The sequence below is a fragment of the Mastomys coucha genome, unplaced genomic scaffold (assembly GCF_008632895.1).
Source record: "Mastomys coucha isolate ucsf_1 unplaced genomic scaffold, UCSF_Mcou_1 pScaffold20, whole genome shotgun sequence".
Classification (NCBI taxonomy): Eukaryota; Metazoa; Chordata; class Mammalia; order Rodentia; family Muridae; genus Mastomys; species Mastomys coucha.
The window spans coordinates 135,575,213-135,595,783 of NW_022196903.1; the positions used below are offsets into that span (position 1 = coordinate 135,575,213).

General features: G+C 38.3%; 1 protein-coding gene across 1 annotated transcript in view; it reads left to right on the top strand.

The window, feature by feature from the left end:
- Positions 1-15,235, top strand: part of Slco1b3 (solute carrier organic anion transporter family member 1B3) — a 33,706-nt gene extending 18,471 nt beyond the window's left edge. Inside the window, exons 8-13 of the mRNA XM_031381041.1 lie at positions 139-334; positions 1,195-1,366; positions 5,032-5,213; positions 9,659-9,723; positions 12,903-13,020; positions 15,019-15,235. Coding sequence (XP_031236901.1) covers positions 139-334; positions 1,195-1,366; positions 5,032-5,213; positions 9,659-9,723; positions 12,903-13,020; positions 15,019-15,235 — 950 coding nt within the window. The remainder of the gene's footprint in view (positions 1-138; positions 335-1,194; positions 1,367-5,031; positions 5,214-9,658; positions 9,724-12,902; positions 13,021-15,018) is intronic.
- Positions 15,236-20,571: the final 5,336 nt, after the last annotated feature.

The following is a 20,571-nucleotide window of genomic DNA, read 5'->3' on the forward strand; positions in this document are numbered from 1 at the left end:
CTATTTCCATTTTGGCCATTCATTTCTAGTTTAGAAGCAACAAAATTGAAGGGTTTATATAGACACGCTGTATTTCATATGTAAAGACACCAGAGAAGCCTTTCTTATTTAATTATGATATTATTCTTTTATTTCCAGGAGCTATAACCATACCTACTATGGCAAGTGGAATGTTTTTAGGAGGATTTATCATTAAAAAATTCAAATTGACCCTGATTGGAATCACCAAGTTTGTGTTTTTCACCTCCTCAATGGCCTATGTGTTTCAGTTGTTATATTTTCCTCTAATCTGTGAAAACAAGTCCTTTGCTGGCCTAACCTTGACCTACGATGGGTTTGTATTGATTATTTTGTCAACAGAATGCTATGTTAGCTCCATTCAGAATCCTATGTGAGAGAACAGTAGGCTGAAAACAGTTTTCACTAAACTGTTCAGTTAGCAAGGATCATGATTTATAAATTCCCCAAGCAATCACTGTCTAAGATATCCCAAGAGCGGTTTTTATTTCTCACATAAAGAAAAACTGGGTGATGATGATCATGTAATTTTTAGAGTATTCACAATGTGCAATGGGAGCTTAGTCATGGATACTTTTGTTACCCCTGTACAGGCATATAGTTTTTATCACCAGCAAGTCCCACACATTACCTCACTGACTCTCATGACTTAAATTTGAAGTTTTAGATTCCAAAACTGCAGTCTTGGCTAGGTTGTGAGTGCATATGTAGGCAACTTTCACAGCTATGGCTGAACAAGCTTTCTCCAGCATTCATGTAAACAAATACCTGTGCAAGAGACCAGTTCTGCACTCCAAACTTGATTTTCATTCTTTTGGAACTGACCCTGCTACTCTCCATTGGATTAGACATCCTGATACCCCAGGTATAATGTACCCTTTCTCTCCTACACTTACCACATAATAAAAAGTATTCCTGGCACTTCAGCTTCTTAAGGCTGTGCAGATCCCTAGTCAGCTCCTAACTATAGCCAGAAATTTAACAAGGCTCTTACACCAATAACAGTTATCTAATCTCTAATCATGACCCTTTTTGTTTTTTCTTCTTTCCCCTTCCCTTCCCTCCTCTCCCCTCCATGTATGTCCCCTCCCCTCCCTTCTCTTCCCTTCCATCCATTCTCGCTTCTCCCTCCCTCTGTCTCGCTTTGACATGTGTCTATCTATTATATATCCCCAGAATGAAACCAGTGGACTCTCACGTAGATGTACCACTTTCTTATTGCAACTCGGACTGCAATTGTGATAAAAATCAATGGGAACCCGTCTGCGGAGAAAATGGAGTGACTTACATTTCACCTTGTCTAGCAGGATGCAAATCGTTTCGTGGTGATGAGAAACTGAATAATACAGTGAGTGTCAGTTTTCATTTTCTCACCTCTCCTTGCTCATAACTTTACATTCAATTTCACACTTACTTATCACATCTTTGTAGAGCTACGGTCTCCAGTAAAAGATACAAAAATAGGTTCCTCTATGGCCTACACTGGGAGGTTAGCAGACCTTCACATGAAGTCCTGCTTGGAACCATCAAATTTTTCTGTTCCTTGAATTCTATTTTGAGATTACTTCACTTCCAATTTTTCACTTTTGAGACTTAGACTATTGTCTTTTGGAACATGTATGTAGTTAGGGTTTTGAAACTCCTTTTATGATACAAGCATCTGTCATAACTGATAATTACTTTATACCTCATACATTAAGGATGAATTTTTTAAAGTTTTTTTTAATTTCATTTTTTCTATTTAATTCGTTATTTTATTTATTGACATTTCACATTATCCTCAACCTTCCAGTTGTCCCTCCCTCTGCCTCTATAAGTGTTCCCCCACTTGCCCTAGCATTCCCCTACCCTGGGTCATTGAGCCTCCACAGGACCAAGGGGCTCCCCTCCTAGTGATGCCCAATAAGGCAATCCTCTGCTACATATCCAGCTGGAGGCATGGGTGCCCCATGTGTACTCTTTGTTTGCTGATTTAGTTCCTGGGAGCTTTGAGGAGTCTTGTTGGTTGATATTGTTGTTCTTTCTATGGAGTTGCAAACCTCTTCAGCTCCTTCAGTCATTACCCTAACTTTTCTGTTGGGGTTCCTATGCTCAGTCTAATGTTTGGCTGTATGTATTCACATCTGTATTAATCAGACTCTGGGAGAGCCTCTCAGGGCATAACTATACCATGATCCTGCCAGCAAGCACTTCTTGGCCATCAGTAATAGTGTCTGAGTTTGGAGTCTGCACATGGGATGGATCCCTAGATGGGGCAGTCTCTGGATGGCCTTTCCTTAGTCTCTGCTCCACTCTTTGTCCCTGTATTTCCTTTTGAAGAGGAGGAATTTTGGATTGTTTTTGAGATGGATGTGTGGTCCCATCCCTCGACCTGGGGTCATGCCTATCCACTGGATATGGTCTCTACAAGTTCTCTCTCCCCTTTGTTGGGTATTTCAGCTATGTCCTCCCTGTTGGGTCTTGGGAACCTCTTGGGTCCCTGGCATCTGGGACTTTCTAGTGGCTGCCCCTTGTTCTCCCTTCCCCACTGCTACTCTCCTCCTTTCAAATTCCTGACCTTCTGTACTTCTCCCTCACCTCCTCCCACATCGAAACTGGCCCCTCTTTCCCCTCCCCCTCCTCTCTCCCTTCCGGATCCCTCTGGGCCTCTACTTCCCGAGAGTATTTTCTCCTCCCTTCTGAGGACTGTAGCATCCACACTTTGGTGTGGTCTTCTTTCTCCTGGGGTTTCATATTGTCTGTGAGTTGTATTTTGGGTATTCCGAGCTTCTTTTTGGCTAATATCTACTTATCAGTGAGTAAATACCATGGTTTTTTGTGGTTTTTTGCTTTATTTATTTATTTATTTATTTATTTATTTTTGTTTACTTTGTGACTGGGTTACCTCACCCAAGATGATATTTTCTAGTTCCATCCATTTGCCTAAGAATTTCATAAATTCATTGTTTTTAATAGCTGAGTAGTTCTCTATTGTGTAAATATACCACATTTTCTGTATTCTTTCCTCTGTTGAAGGACATCTGGGTTGTTTCCACCTTCTGGCTATTATAAATAAGGCTGCTATGAACATAGTGGAGCATGTGTCCTTGTTATATGTTGGAGCGTCTTTTGGGTATATGCCCAGGAGTGGTATATCTGGGTCCTCAGGTAGAACTATTTCCAATTTTCTCAGGAATCACCAGATTGATTTTAAGTGCTTCTCAGGCTTTGTTTAGCTCTATACCTTATTTTTTAATATGGTTATTTGGTTCTCTAGAGTTTAAGTTCTTGAGTTCTTTATATATTTTGGATATTAGCCCTCTATCGGATGTAGGGTTGGATGTAGGTCCTTTTCCCAATCTGTGGGTTGCTGTTTTGTCCTATTGACAGTGTCCTTTACCTTACAGAAGCTTTTCAATTTCATGAGGTCCCATTTGTCAATTCTTGATTTTAGAGCATAAGCCATTGGTGTTCTGTTCAGGAAAATTTCCCCTGTGTCAATGTGTTTGAGGTCCTTTCCCACTTTCTCTTCTATTACATTCATTGTATCTGGTTTTATGTGGAGTTCCCTGATCCACTTGGACTTAAGCTTTGTACAAGGAGATAAGAATGTATCAATTTGCATTCTTCTACTTGCTGACCTCCAGTTGAACCAGCACCATTTGTTGAAAATGCTGTCTTTCTCTCCATGGATGTTTTCTGCTCCTTTGTCAAAGATCAAGTGACCACAGGTGTGTGGGTTCATTTCTGGGTCTTCCATTCTATTCCATTGATCTACCTGCCTGTCTCTGTATGGTACCATGCAGTTTTGGTTTTTATCACTATTGCTGTGTAGTACATCTTGAGGTCAGGGATAGTGATTCCCCCAGAAGTTCTTTTAATATTGAAAATGGTTTTTGATATCCTAGGTTTTTTGTTATTCCAGATAAATTTGAGAATTCCTCTTTCTGTCTCTGTGAAAAATTGAGTTGGAATTTTGATGAGGATTCCATCGAATCTGTATAACGAATCTTAAATCAACTTATAGACAAAACTTACGCTTTTTATAGACTTTTATGAATCTATCTCTGAGCTCCCCAAACTTGACTCTTCAAGAAAGAGTTCTGACTTCATGCTTGCCTGACTGTCCGGTTTTCATGTGTCAGTTCAGAATTCTCCAAAGCTAGCTCTTTACTCAGATAACCTAGCATCTTTTCCACATATGCCTATTATATGCCACGCCATGACACCTTCTTTTTCATTCAAAATACACCTTTCCTTGTGAACTGTGAGTTATCCTTAGTCACCTGCTGACTCCAAAGCATAGAAATTACTCATGGTGTTGCACATACCACTAATCTATCCAATATCTCACAAAGTTAGGAAATGTCCTTTTTTACTTTTTTCCTAATACAAACATTGGTATACAAACAGTTATTGTTTTATGGGTGTGAGACAGGACCTCTATAAGCGGTCCATCTCTGAACTCAGGATCCTTCTGCCTCCCCTCCCCTTCTGAAGTGCTGGAGTTACAGATGTGCACTACCATACTTGGCATGATCACGGTTTCCACTACACCTTGTATGGCTCAACCCATTTGTAGAGCTGGTTCTCATTTCAGATTTTGGCTGATTTCCAACTGTCAAATGCCTTCATTCTCTGGATAATTTTTCCTAAAGGCATATGGCTGACACAGAGCAGGAATTTTTAAATACAGTAAGGATGTAAAAGTAACATAGAAAGAAAAAGTCAGAAGACAAGTATGAAAAAGAACGTGTTTGGGTGAAGAACTTATAAATAGTTTCAGAAGCTAATTTATACAATTATTTTATAATCTTGAAATTGCAATGAATTAGGAGTTAGGAGCAAATTTCATTTTCTTGCCCAGAAATAAATGTTTTTTTCAATTATTAAGCAATGATGCTTTTAGAAGCTTTAAAAACAGTAAACACTTTTCCTAGAGAGGAAGAACACTTTAAAAATATAATGGGACATATTTATAGCACTTTCATGTTTGCAAACAGACTTTATAACATTTCAAAACCTATCTTTTAGGAATTCTATGACTGCAGTTGTATCAGCGACTCTGGTTTCCAGAAGGGAAACCACTCAGCACGGTTGGGTGAATGCCCAAGAGACCAATGCAAAACCAAATATTACTTTTATATAATTTTTCAAGTCAGTATGTCTTTTTTCACTGCAATGGGAAGCACTTCTTTTGTCTTGGTTCTGATAAAGTGAGTATACTTTGCTCTATGTGCATGTGTGTACATTCCTGTGTGAAGTATATGTGTGGTGACCATTTAGGACTCATATAATTATCTCTGAATTAGTCTTCAAGCCCCTTCTACCTCTACCTTGGAACCCGGATCATCTGCCTCTGAACTTTCAAGGATCTGCTAATCACCTGTCAGATCACAGATGAGTTCTGGGGTCCTACACATAGATCCTTATATTTGTAAGTCCAGAGATTTACTCACTGAGACTTCTCTTCATCCTGAGTATAAGTTGTTAACACATCTTTATCAGTTGTATATATTAGATGATAAATATATTTACAGACTTCTAGTGTCTTACACTTGAGACCTAAGCTCATATCTTGTCCCGTTTTAATTATATAGGAGCGCATGTTCTCGTGATTATTTCATTAGTTCTATACCATAAATAATGATTTTTGCATATGCTTCTTTCATTAGGAAATCTAGATTCTGTGAACTCTCAGCTTGCTAGACACTTAAAATATAGAATTATTAGGAGTTGACTCAATTGTAATTGTCTCTCTTTAAGTTTAGAAAAACTTTACGCTTAGTTCCATTCTGCCTTAGGAATCATTTATTCATGTTAACGAAAGAAACCCATTTGGAAGTCTGACAAACTTAAACTTCCATCAATAGTAATATTTCTAGGGTGGAGATTGCTCTATTGCTCTTCCAGAGGGCCTGAGTTCAGTTCTCAGTACCCACCTCAAGTATCTTACAATTACCAATAATTCCAGCTCCAAGGGGTCTGACACAATCTTCTAAGCTCTGAGGGCACACACACACACACACACACACACACACACACACACACACACCTGGCACATACACCTACAGACATAAATTAATAAAAATAAATCATATTAAAATTTTAAAATAGCAATAATATTTCAAAAGTTTTAGTTTACCCACAGAATAACTTTTGATCCAATCTTTTGTAACAGCCTGTAGGCAGAAGAAATAAATATATGAAAAGAGTTGAGTTGTTCCATTTCTAGACAAATATTTAGGTAAGATACTATGCTTGAAGAATATCCCAAGGTAAGTTAGTAGATAAGTTCTTGCGGACGTACATCCCAGAGTACAACAGCAAAGACCATCATGAATCAAATTATCATTAAAATGAGCACATGATAATTCTAAAACGATTGTAACATAAGGAAAGTGTTGCTATGAAGATGAGGAAAAGTAGCCTAATTTATGGCAGACAGGAACTATGATTGTCTCAAAGGCACATATCAAGAAAAAAAGGCTTTCTCAATGCCATGAACTAAAAAAGTGTCTAGATGAGGATTTTAGGAGAGAACTGGACTCATGCTTTAAACCATGACACCAGAAAAAGTTATTGTGTTTGAAAAGAAACGAAGTTGACTGGCTGGGAGTGCAGTGAAGACTGTGGGGCAAGTGCAGTGGGTGGCCAGGGAAGGGAGCAGGTCCTAGAAGTCCCATTTGACTAATTCATCCACAGTACATCTGAAACTAAAAGTGTGCAACACTTGTAAGTTGATCTTTAAAAATGTATTTATATGAGCATGATAACCTGAGTTAATATCTCTTTATAATTTTGAACTCTGTGTTGATTAAAGTCCCTAAAGGCTGAGAGAAAAAAGAAAGGGTTTTAATTGCCATCTAAATGAGGATAGACATTTAAATAGCATCTACACTTGTTTAAATTCTATTCTGACCAAATATTACATTAAGGTGTTTCCCACAATCAGTTAGTTCAATTAAATATAAAATATTGTCTATTTATAGGGTGAACACTTCTCATTTATGAAAAATTCACTATGATGCACAAATATCTACTCACAATCCAGAGACTTCTGATAAACAAAAATATTAATCTTAAAGGTCCAAGAAAGGGCTGTTTCAGAACTTTTAAAACTTAAATTCCAGTGATGTGGAACAGCCAGGAAATAAGAAGAGTTTTATCTTTCACAGATAGTAAGCCTGGCATCATGTGCCTGAGCTACCTATCTGATTGGGGTTCTCAGATGTCACCTAAAAATCATCAACAATGTAAGACCCATTATCATGAAAGAGGATAATGGAGGATGAGCTTAGATTTAATTTATTATATCAAGCAGATATTGCTAAGAAATTAAATAAGTTAGAAAACACACCTAGCTTCTTGGGGTTCTTTTTATTATTATTCTGAGGCACGCACACTGTATTGAAGTGCTCCTCGTGAGAGGTGAGGTAGGAATTACACTTATTGGTAAGTGCACTCTGCTCTAATGCATGCACCAATGCACCACACAAGTGAGCAAGCAGCTAGAGTCCAAGGATGTGGCTAGGGGTAAGTGTTCATGCCTGTGAATGGGGCTGTCTACGCCTACGTCTTCATATGTATGCGGCTGTCTTTGCACAGCATTCTATCACAGCTTTCCTTCCTAAAATTGTTGGAGGTGTCCAGCCCACTTTGAAGCAAACGGTCCTGTCAACAAGCCCCCCTTACATTCCCATGTAGGCTAAGCACCCTACTGGGGTGAAAATGCACATGGAGTACAAACCTGAGATACTTGTAGTGTGTCTAGTACATAACCCAAATCTCCCATATAAACAACAGCATCCGTGAGATACAAGGACTCAAGCAGGGAGAAGAATGCCATCTCTTCCTTCTCCAAATCCCCCCTTGATAAATCTGAGGTTTGAGAAAGATTTCCGTGACCCAGCCAAGTTCTACTTCCTGCTGACTTCCTTCATACTTTACTTACAAAATAAACAAAATACAATGGAAAACAAAAATACCCATCTCCTAGAATTATAAGCATAGCTTTCTGGCCCATGAGTACTGTGTGACCCTAGCTGAGCTAACACCATCCTTCACTAACCATACTGCATTTACTGTCTCCTAATATTTAACCATGATGTTTTAAATTTTTATTATACTATGGTTAATGATTTTTCTGTGTAATTGCATAAGCTCCCTTTAAAACTTTATTCATTTACTTATTGATTAATTTTTGAGACAGGGTTTCACTATGTTGCCCAGGCAAGTCATACACTATACCACTCAAGTGATCTCCTGCCTTAGCCTCCAGAATCCCTGAGGTTGCAAGGAAGCAACCAGCACTCTGGAATATGGTTTAAAGTCCTCAGTAAGTGGTATCTTTCCTGCAAAGGATCATGTATCAGTCACATTTCAAGAAAACTGAAGTTCAAAGTGCCAATACATATTGGATCCTCACAAAACATGAGGTGAAGAACCATTATCTTTAGTCAGGAGAGGTGAAGTGGTTTCTTCCACTTGGCTGAATGACATATCTACTTAGCCAGCTGAACAAATAAGCATCAAGTTCCAAGCAATGTAAATATATCATAGGCTTAGTAGTTCAGAAAAAGTATTTATGCAGAGTAATATCCCATCCACCCATTTTTCCACATAATTTCATTCTCATCACTATGGATGAGATTTTTAACTGAAGTAAGGCTGTCAACAGCTCACTAAATGCAGAAAGATCAAAATAATTCCATAATTAGTCCATAAATACAATGTGTTTTATATTACTTTTTAGATAGAAGAATGTGTTTCCTTCTATAAACATCTTTTTTTGAAGATTTAATTTATGTTTTGTTTCTGTGTATGTATGTTTGTATGTATAAGTATGCCTGCGCAAGCACAAGTACCTGCAGAGGCCAGAACAGTGTCATTTAACCCCTTCAGCTAAAGTTACTTGAGGTTGTGTGCTGTCCAGCATGCACACTGGGAATTGAAAGCTGATTTTTCACAGATACAGCAAGGACTCTTAGTGCTGTGCCGCTTCCCCAGCCCTGAATGAGTGTATTATAAGCAAGGTGATAGCATTTTCTCTACCGTTAACATAACAGTTACACACATGGAAGTCCAGAATGCATAAAGTTCTTGACTCCTCTGATTACAGTGTAACTTTATCTACAAAGTTATTAGACTTATCTGTTAACAACAGTCATAGCAGTAAGATGCAGGGTGTGTGTTGAGTCCTATACCTAGATAGAAGCCTATGGTCTTTTTCCAAGGCCTTGGCTGAATGGGCCACATGAAACCAATGTCTTTGTAGAAATCATAAAGCTGACTACTGATATTCTTACAGCACATTTACTGAATAAAACATAAAGTGTAGCTAGGCTTGGTAACTCACATCTGTAAGCTCAGTACTTTCAGAAGCTGAAGTAGGAGGGTTGCTGGGAGTCCTGGGCCAGCCTGGGCTAAAGAATTTCAACTTTCTGGACTCTCTTGAAATCATAGAATGGTGAATCCTTATTACTCAGCAACTTGTCTCTTCTCAAGCTGTTAATAACACCTTTATAACATGTGGGCAATTCCTGTAAGGGTTTTCATCTAACAATAAGGAAAAATAACATCAGCAAACATTTTAGATTTAAACTCAACTTACCATTTTGAACACATATAAATGTTATTTTTTGCTTTTATCTTATTGCAGGATCGTCCAACCTGAATTGAAATCACTTGCAATGGGTTTCCATTCACTGGTTATACGAACACTAGGTATGGGAAACACTTCACATTCAGGAAACAAATATTCATGCCAAGCTTAAAAGTAGAATGTAATATGTTTTAATTCTAAAGAAAGTGTAAAGGTTTAAGAATCATTTCTATTTGTAGTAAATGCAAACAGAAGGAGATACATGAAACCATAGTGACTTGAAAGAGAATTTGATAGTTAACTGAAAAATTGAGTCTAGATGTAGGAACTGTCCCGTCTGTATAATAAGTTACGTCACAGAGATCAGCTGTTCCTCTTCATTGCAATGACAGGTGCCTCTTTGGGTCAGGCAAAGTGAAGATCCATCTCCATACATAGCATTTCTAGGTAATGCCTCTTGTGTGTTGAGAGTTTTGGGAATTTGGTCAGTTTGAAACTGAACAAAGCCCGAGGCTGATGGGCTGTTTTCCTGCTGTCTGGTATTGGAGGCTCCTAAGCCTTATCAGCAGCTAAGCATGTGAAGGGGAAGGAGAACTCACACCTAGGATCTAGCACCTTGGATGAAGACGACATTTTAATTAAAAGAAAACTCAAGAAGTTGTGAATTTTATGTCAAGATGAGGTTCCTAAGTCTCCTTTCCTAAATCTTCAGAAGGCGTGATTGATAGACATTGAGGAAGCACCTCCCTTCCTTATAATCACTTACTTCTAAATGTCTGTTGCTATTTTCACAACTACTCACATAACCTTAGTAAGATTATATACATTAGGTACTTATATGTAAAGAAACAGAAAAAAAGTAAAATTACTTACCTAGGGACAGGGCAGAGACCCATTCAGAGGCAAGCACTGATGAAAAGATTTTAAAGATCAGCAAAGGAGTTGGAGGTCTATCCCAGGGATCTTTGCAACCTAAGCAACATAGCCCTCACTGACAACAGTGATGTGTGTAGGAGACACAACCTTGAGACACAACTCAAAGGGACAATAAAGAGTTATAAGAATGAAAGAAGGGGTGAGAAGGAGGAGGAAGAGGAGAAGAGGAGGAGGATGAAGAAAAGAGGAAGAAGTGCAGAAGAAGGAAGGCCTCTCTGGAGTTCACTGTCTATCTCCAGGCTGGAAGGTTTTGTACATACCAGAAGCCTCCTACCTCCAAAACCCAAGTGAAACTCCCCATATCTACCTGCCTCCAAAATCGATGTGCTGTGTACTTAGTAAGCTTCCTGATAGGCGAAGGAGAAACTCAAAGATTAAAAGAAATTCCTCTAACATCATAAAACATAAAGAAAAGGGAATTTGCCATCATAGTTAGGAACTATGGCCTCATCGAACCTAAATGGTTCAATAGGGAAAACATATACTAAGCTCCCAATCCTCTAATTCAAAGTGATAGTCTTCCACACAGTGTGACTGAACACTGTGAAACATCTCTTAGTACACTGAATTGAGTAAGTCACTTGGAAAAGAAGTTAGTGAAGACAGTAAATCCTAGTAATGGCCAAGGATGAGATTCCTACCTAAAATATTTAGCTTGTCTTGTCACACCAGTAACATCATATGTAAAATATATATTGTTGATATATAATTTTCATTTCTCAAGGAATGGCACTGATTTTTTTGAAACATGAGTATTTTAACTCATTTCCTCAGACCAGATTTTTTTTGGATTCGTTGGCCTCCACTATCATTTCATTGTCAACTACTTGCTCTCAGACAACTGGGAATAGGAGGCTGGAACGGTAGCTCAGTGGTTGACAGGATGTACTCATCTTACAGAGGTCAAGGTTCAGTTCTCATCATCATCTCAAGTGGCTAGCAACTGCCTGGAATTGAATGTCAGTGGATTGATACCCTCTTCTGGCTCTGTGGCATTGCACTCACAACAAGGGATAGATACACATAAAATTAGTTAAAGGAGATCTGTAGAAAAGAAGACACTAATTTTTAAAAAGTGAAATCAGTAGAATTGTAAAATCATTTTCTTATGTAACAACAGTTATGATTTGTTTATCAAAATGCATAAGAATTTGAACCAAATCACTCCTGAATAAGACATCTGCTAACACACGCCTCCAATCTGTGGTCAGTTTAAGAACCAAGTTGATCTCAGAGTTGACTGAAACAGAAGCTAAACAGTTGCTTCTCTGCACCATGCATGAGCTCTTGCTTCTCTGCACCATGCATGAGCTCTGGAGAAGTCCTGAAGTGTACTTTTGCACACTATACAAAAAGTCCACCACTGAAGGTTAGCCCAACAACCCAAACCATGCAATCAGAACACATAAATAAAATTTACCCACAAGGGCCCTAAAGTTGAACTACTTAGGACACTCCAAAAGATATTTAAACAAGTACAATGTCAGTGGAAAGAAAATGGTGGATCATGGTGTCAGATGACACCAAAAGAGGAGGTATTCTGAACCTAGAAGGCACCCTTCCATGGTGAAGATGAGGTGAGGCTGGACCACAGCTTGTCTGGGGAGAGAGTCCTGTTGTGAGAGTTCTACTTTTAGATTTCCTTTTTCCACCTTTGAACATTTTAATTGGATTTATTTTTGATAGTAACTTTGATTTATGCGTAAGTGTGCACACATGATTTTCTGTATATATATCACCTGTCTGCAGTGCCTTTCAGAAGAAAGAATCAGATTCCCTGGAACTGGAATTACAGGCAGTGAACTTCTTGATATAGATGATGGGACCCACACTCTGGTGCCTTCAAGAGCAGCAAACACTCTAAACCATTGGCTCATCTCTCCAGCCCTCGTTTTTAGTTTGCCTCAAATACTTGAACAACTTCTGCCTTTATGGGGTTGAGATAATTCCTTTGATTCAATTGTCACAAAGCTACAAGTCTATTCTAATTATTCCAGAACCTTCTGATGATTTATAAAAAAAAAAAAAAAAAAAAAAAAACCTGACAGATGGCCATGTCACTAAATAGGCCTTAACTAATTTGTTATTGTAAGAACATAGCTTGTAGGCATGTAGATTCCTTGTTCATTATGTGTGTTAGGGATAGAAATAGACAAAGAAGTGTATGATATTACACATCCAAAGATGGTATAATCTTTGGAAAAATCTATTGATATTAATTCTTGCATATATTCAAGCAGAAACAAAGATATTATCCTAGAAAGTTTTCAGATTTTCATTCTTCACTGTGTATCAATATGTTATAACACCTAGGTTTATTTTAAATACTTGTCTTGGGTTGATAGCTTTTCCTCTTATGTTGTAGGAGGAATGCTAGCTCCAATCTATTATGGAGCACTAATTGACAGGACATGTATTAAGTGGTCTGTCACCAACTGTGGAACACACGGGGCATGCAGGCTATATAACTCCAGATTATTTGGGTGAGTCATCATAATTTACTTCATTAATTGATTTTATCTTTTAATTGTAATTGCTAAATTATATAATTTTCTTTTTATAATTTTTAAATGTATATGAGTGCATTTATCTACATGTATGCGTGTGCCCCACATGTGTGTAGTGCCCATAAGGTCACATGGAGTTGGATTCTCTAGAACAGATGGTCATGAGCCACTATATGAGTGCTGGGGTCCGAACCTAGGTTCTCTACAGTTAGTGTTCTTGATCTCTCAGTAATCTCTTTGGCCCCATATAGTTTATTTTCAATAAAATAATAAATTAATGATTAATGTAGCTTTAATGAATCCTTACTTTATATTCAGAATTGTATTGTATCAGGCAATCTCAATTTAACACTAGTAGAAATAATAGTAAATGTATGTATATATTTTTATATTAAATACAAAGACATGGAGGCTCAAGGATAGTAACTTGTCCAAAGTCATACAACTAAGAGCAAAAGAGATGGGCTTTTTGTTCAATTATAGTTTTATCTACCAAAACTCTCCCCATACCCCAAACACTATTGTCCCTGCTTTCTGAGGCAGGACATGATGGCTAAGTGAGGGTCTGGTTATAAAGCAGGGAAAGGGGGAAAGTTCGTGTTCTGTTCATGGGAACAGAAGAGAAATTTGAAATAATAAATGTAAGTGATATTCTTTAGAAAAGTTAATTATAAATTTAAATATTGATTAATTATAAAACATACATTATTCAAAATAGATTATCTTTTGGTGGTTTTTGAGACAGATTTTTCTCTGTGTAGACTTGGCTGTCCTGGGACTATCTCTGTAGACCAGGCTCACCTTGACCTCACAGAAATCCACCAGCCTCTGCCTCCCAAGTTTTGGGATTAAAGGCGTGCACGACTATGGCCTGGCTTCAAAGTAGATTTTTAAAAATCTGTTTCGGAAGTACAAATATGTTTGGCTCATGACCCAAGCCCTCGAAACTATAACAAAAATATTAGAGTATTTTTAAATCTCTATATAGCAAAAATTATTTTAAATAACACCCAAAGGCAAAACACAAGTTAGAAGAGGAACCGGAAGCTCATGATACAGTCACAAAAAGCTTTCTAGATCTATCGAGTTCCCCTAAAGAGTAAAATTCAAGTGAGCAGTATAAGGAGAGAGAATCACAGAGGCTTCTATTGCTGATGGATAGGCTACGGTACAGACGGGAGGACAGTCTACCTGTTCTCATTCTAGGCTGTGAGTCACACTTAGCTGTCTTCCTAACCATTTTCACCACCGACCACAGTGATAGCTCTTGTTGTTGCAAATCATTGCCACTGGTATTGGTGCCATGGTGGTATTGTTGCCTTGGTTGTGGTATAATAGTGGTGTGGGTGGCATGGTCCTCTTGTGGCCTTGGTGGTGGTGGTGGTGGTGGTGGTGGTGATGGACAGTAGGGTGTTTTTACTGTCATGCCCAGATCCTGATAACCTTAATACCCTGATATATCCATGACTGGGTTTGAAGATTGCCCATTATATTCAAACCATGATTGTTGTTTTTATTTCCCTTTTGTGTGACTTCTGTTTTGTTTTGTTTTCCTTAAAGTTAGGTGCAAATATTGCGGCAAAGGGACTACTACAACTAATCACCTGATTAGAGGGCACAGTGGGGAGGGCAGTTTTTTATAGTAATATGTTTGAGTCTCAGTATCAATTGACCTGGGTGTGTGGACTGTGAATACCTGATGTATTTCTTTGTACTCTCTCCTTTTATTGCATGTAATGGTGTGGCTTGATGAAAAGTACCTGTATATTCCTCTCTTCCATCAGAAAGCTAGAGTCAGCCAGTGTCTTGACAGTTCTTTAGAAATAATCTTATACACTTTATTGTCAAATGCATAAGGTTTAATGTTTTAAATATAAGTTCATTTTTTTTAACTTTTAGGTCTTCATAATAGAGATATGAGCTATAAGCTGTACTACAAAATATAAAATAATATTTGTCCATCTTTTTTTCTAGAGTCACCTATTTGGGTTTGAACATGTCTTTAAAAACTCCAGCACTTTTTTTATATGTTGTATTAATTTATGTCATAAAGAAAAAAAATAAAAGAAATGATAACAAGATATCAGAAAATGGAAGAAAGTTCACAGATGAAGGAAACCCAGAATCAGTAAATAAAAATGGACATTATTGTGTACCTTCTGATGAACCGAACAGTGAAACACCTATTTAAGGAAAGAGAAAGATACATCTGTTGCTGAGTTTTCAATACCTCTGGTCCTTTTACTGAAGACTTTCATATTTTACATGTGATGGAGAATCTATAATCCTATGCATTTATAATGAAACAAACTAGAAATCAAAAGTATTAAGAGCATCCTTTTCAGAGTACAGCTGTGCACTGGAAGCTAGGGATGGAATAGAGATGTTTTGTAAAGATTTAATGAATGAAAGTTGGTTAGTTTTCAATAGAAAAACAAGTATTCACTTAAGCATTTATAACTCAATGAAATCAATAAAGAGGCTAGTATGGACAAAGGGGGGAAAGAATGAAAAATTGTGGTTTTTAAATTAGTGTCTTCAAAAATCAAAATTTGCATGGTGTTATTCTTGCCTGAAGTCTCAGAGACGGAGGGCTTCATGATGTGGCATCATTTGGTATCCATGTCAAGTCATATATTTTGCATAATTATTTATTTTGAAATTGTGTTTAAAGATGCATGCATCTTCTTTGCACATGCTGTACAAAACATTGAGAATAAAACAGAGAAGTTTAGGAAAATTACAAGCTATAGTTATCAGAAAACTTACCTTGAATGCATTTTTAACAGTTATGCAAATAAATTGGAAAACCCACATTGACTGAAGAAAGCTAAAACCACTGAATAAATAAGCCTTCACTCCACCTTTCAGTTCTCTGAATGTGCCAGGCAGTGGGTGTTAGAGGACATCAGCATTCAACATCACCACTGTTTTGTTTGCTTTTTGTTTTGGATGTGAGATATATAGATATAGATATAGATATAGATATAGATATAGATATAGATATAGATATAGGTATAGGTATAGATATAGATATAGATAGATTTAGATATATAGAACTTTATATATGAAATTAAGATAAGTGAATGAGAGGAAATATCTTTGGATATTGTATTATCTAGTGAGATCAGATCTAGTACAGTGGATAGTAAAGTTGAACTTGCTTTATTGTCACATGTAAAATATTTTGCATTAAAGTAGCTTATTGAAATACTTTTCTTTTGCTTTAATAAAATACCCTGACAAAAATAACTCAGAGAACAAAGTTATTTATTTTGGCTTGCAGTTCCAGACAAGTAGGGTCCACCCTGCTTGGAAAGACATGTCAATAAGCACAGAAGACATGGTGGTAAGAACAGGAAAATAGCTGTTCACCTTTCATCCATGACAGGAAGCAGAAACAGAGTGAGAAGGAATTGGGCAAGACTATAAAACTTCAAATGTCCCACCCAGTGAAATTCTTTCTCCATAAAGACTCCGCATTCTAAAACTTCTAGCATAGTGCCCAGAACTGGAGGCCAAATGTCTGAATACATTCCTGAATACATTCGGTATGGGGAGTAATTTTTAATCAAACTCTCACACACATATACACAAATACTCAAGCTTACACATATATGGAATGCATAGTCATATTCTAGAGATTCTGATTCAATAGATCTTTGGCATATTCTGAATTAAGTTATTAAGGAAATAATCCCTCACGTGACAGAAGTTTTTGACAGATGATTGAAATGGAAAGTTTTGGTTTTGTTGAAGACTTATTTGTATCATGTGATGTTTTTCTGGAAACTGTCTTATGTGAGCATGTTTTGCTGAAGCAGACATATAAAAAGATGATTTTGCTGAAGCAGATACATGGGAATATGTTTTACTGAGACACATGGTGTTTTTCCAGAAGCTGCCTAGAAAGGGACACATGATGTTTTACTAGAGTGGATGATTGAGAGAATATGCAATGTTTGGAAAAGTTGTAAATATAACCCAACAGACAGTGAGCAGTATTGTGTGGCATTGGTTCACCTTGCCACTCTTTGCTGACTTTGTAGAGAGAAATGCACCAAAGAACCTTTTGTGCTATTCTGGCAGCTTCTTGCCACTTCTGTGACCTCAGGCCAACTGGCGGAGCCTAGCAGTTTCTTTGGGATCAAACTGCCATTGCTGATTCCTAAATGGTGTTTGTGAGTGAACTGAGCTACTGCTGTTGATTTGTGTGAACCAAATCTGCGGATATCCTGACAGCAAAGATTGGAATCGCTCCAAAGAAGTATTTTTAATCAGGTTCACTTCCCTCTTTGCCATAGCCTTTCTTTTCCACTACCTTTGGTGGGTGTCGCACTAGAAAGGTAGTAAAAGCATTTAAGAACCATCATTAAAGTAAAATTTTAAAAATATAAGCCTACAGAAAATAGTACTTACTTGAGTAATCTGAGTCATACAAGAAAAATGTAATATTCTATAATAATGCAATATACAAGAATTGGGAAAATAAGGTTCCCAGTCTCTCTGTGGGTTATATTTTTGGTTTTGCAAAATTCCCTATCAGGCTATAAACTGTATTTATGGCTTCAGTTTTATTTTTCTGCTAGGGCATTTGCAATTAAATCTTCATCTAAGGCTAAAACTTAACAGAGATAAAACTGTAAAGTCTAATCCTTTAAAAATTACTAGCATGTTATAAACTGTTGAGGATAATTCAGACATACAAGCTAATGCTCACCTTATACATGATCAAATTCTTCTGTGTGCTCAAAACTATGCTTGCAATGATTGTAAGTACATATGTAATTCATTATCAAAGACAAGCTTTATTTAGCCTCCTCTATATGGTTTAAGCCTAGAGCAATTAACTAAATACAAGTGTGGGGAGCCACAGCTGCCACCCTATATTGAATACCTGGTCTCTGGCCAGAGCAGAGAGCATTGATAATCAAGCCCTTAGTTGGAGAAGCTGAGTGCCTCCAGTTTGTGACGCAAGCTGGTATGAATTTCCTGCAGCCTATTATGCTTTGCCACGTAGCTGATGCTGATTGGGACCAGGAAAAGTATTTAACCTGTGAAGGCTGGAGGCTACTAGATTCTACTAGAGAGAGGATTATCGTGAGCCGGGCGGTGGTGGCGCACGTCTGTAGTCCCAGCTACTCGGGAGGCTGAGAGAGAGACTATAGAGATACTAGATGAGGGTCATCAACTACGTAGGAGATTAGAGAGACTGCTAGAGACTACTAATACTACAGGAAGATTAGAGAGATTATTATGATTATTGGGATAAGTAAGAAGAAGTAAAAATAAGGGTTCCTGAATAAAATCTGCTTGGAGAAGGGCTCATGTTTGCCTCCTTACTTCCACTGGACGGGTAAGGCGACTGACATATGGTGGCCCGGACAGGGAATGGAGAGACATACAGATAATAGAGGAGAGACATACGGGGAATGGAGAAGTTCGTATGGGGAGAGACGTACAGGGAGAGACAGACAGGGAAAGAACTCAACAGGGAAATCTATGGCTTAGAACTCCTTGCAGACAGTGCAGACAACTGGTAAGTTTCCCAGGTAAGGTAAAAAAAAAAAGGGGGGGGGTGGGTAAGGTTCTCAGTAAAGAGACGATAAGGTTCTCGGGATTTGGAGCAATAAGGTCCCGTTAGGGATGAATCAAAGGTGATGGTGTGGGAAACTCGCAGTCTTGCCCAGTGTTTGTTGTTCTTAAGGAGTTATTAAAAGCAAAAACGATAGAATTAAAGAGAGAAACCCTAGAAAGATTTCTGTCAGAGGTAGATATCACAGCCCCTTGGTTCACAGTGTCGGGTTACATGTCCAGCTGGGATGAATTAGAGAGAAATTTGGAATTTGCCTGGGAAGAAAGAATCATAAAGGGTGGAGTGCGACCAATCTAGAAACTGATTAGGAGTTGCTTGAAGTGTGTTCTAAAGCAGTAGAGAAGGGACAGGAAGTGTTAAAACAGCTGAAGGAAGAGAGGTCAGCAGGGTCTGAGAAAGATTCAGACTGTTGAAGGTGGCTTGGATTCTGAAGGAGTTAAACTTAACACTGCCACTTAGTCACTTACTACTTGGCTGAGTCAGTTTGCAGTACAGCTGAAAAGGAGCTGATAGAGGCTGACTGAGTGTCTGCACAAGCCGCTCTTAAAGGGGACAACACCTTTTTGAATGCTAAATTGCTAGCACCTTTGCCCCTAGAGTATACAAGCTTAAAAGGATAACTTGGAACAGCTGTCTCTGGATGGCTGGTAAGGACTGATGGGAGATGTAGTTTTGTGGCTAATCACCTAGGTAAACCAAGTCACCCTCAGGGACATGCCATCAGTTCCTGCACTGCACAGAGAATTAAACAAAAATATATATCTTGGTGATGCTGAAAGTTGGTTTTGAGATTTATATGTTACAGAAATATACAGCCTTGGTGAATTTCCTCATCTAAACTGCCTGCTTGAACTCTTGATATCCTGAACTTCAGCCTGATCCAGTTGAGACACAGACATCAGAAGACCAGTTCTGTTTTTCCTTCCATCCCCCCTCCCCATATCTCTCTGCCCTCGTTCAGCTTGAAGAAGTTAAGATGAGTCGTCTACCCGGTTCCCTGGGCTTTGGGGCTAGAAAAAATTGTTAATAAGTTGTGTTTCTAGAAAATGTAAAATGGTTAATATTTGAGATGGGAAAGAAATAGCCAGATTTAATTGTATAGCTATAGAAAGCCTTACATTTTGTTATTAAGTTACATTGTGTGACTAGAACATCTTAAACTAATATGCAAGAAATAAGTAAGAGCTTTTGAATTGAGAACAACAGGTATTGGAACCATGGGTGCTTTATTGGTCCTTGTCAGTATATTGGCATTGTGGTGTATCTATGCGGGTTCGGCAGCAATGACAGGCTGTTTTGATAATACAAGCATTTGCAGCCCTGGAGGCGAGGCAATTTCCACAGGCTTGGTCAACTATTCTGAATGATCGTCCATCACGTTCAGGCTGTAAGGCTAAAGCACTGCACTTGGGATACACTGTTTGCTGCTAGTGGTCTCAAGAAGAGCATGTCTGATTGATGCACGTTGATACCGCCCTTTCCCCAATTCTCCCATTCATTCCTGCCTCTGGAAAAATGGTATCGGACGGGTCTGGCTTGGACTGGGTGGATGACACCTGGCGAAGAGCCTGTACAATATCCTCACTTTATTCACCAGAGATCAGACCTCTACTCTTGCCTGTTGCATTTAAAACAAAAAGGGGGAACTGTGGGGAGCCACAGCTGCCACCCTATATTGAACACCTGGTCTCCGGCCAGAGCAGAGAGCACTGATAATCAAGCCCTTAGTTGGAGAAGCTGAGTGCCTCCAGTTTGTGACGCAAGCTGGTATGAATTTCCCGCAGCCTATTATGCTTTGCCACTTAGCTGATGCTGATTGGGACCAGGGAAATTATTTAACCTGGAAGGCTGGAGGCTACTAGATTCTACTGGAGAGGATTATCGTGAGCCGGGTGGTGGTGGTGCACGTCTGTAGTCCCAGCTACTTGGGA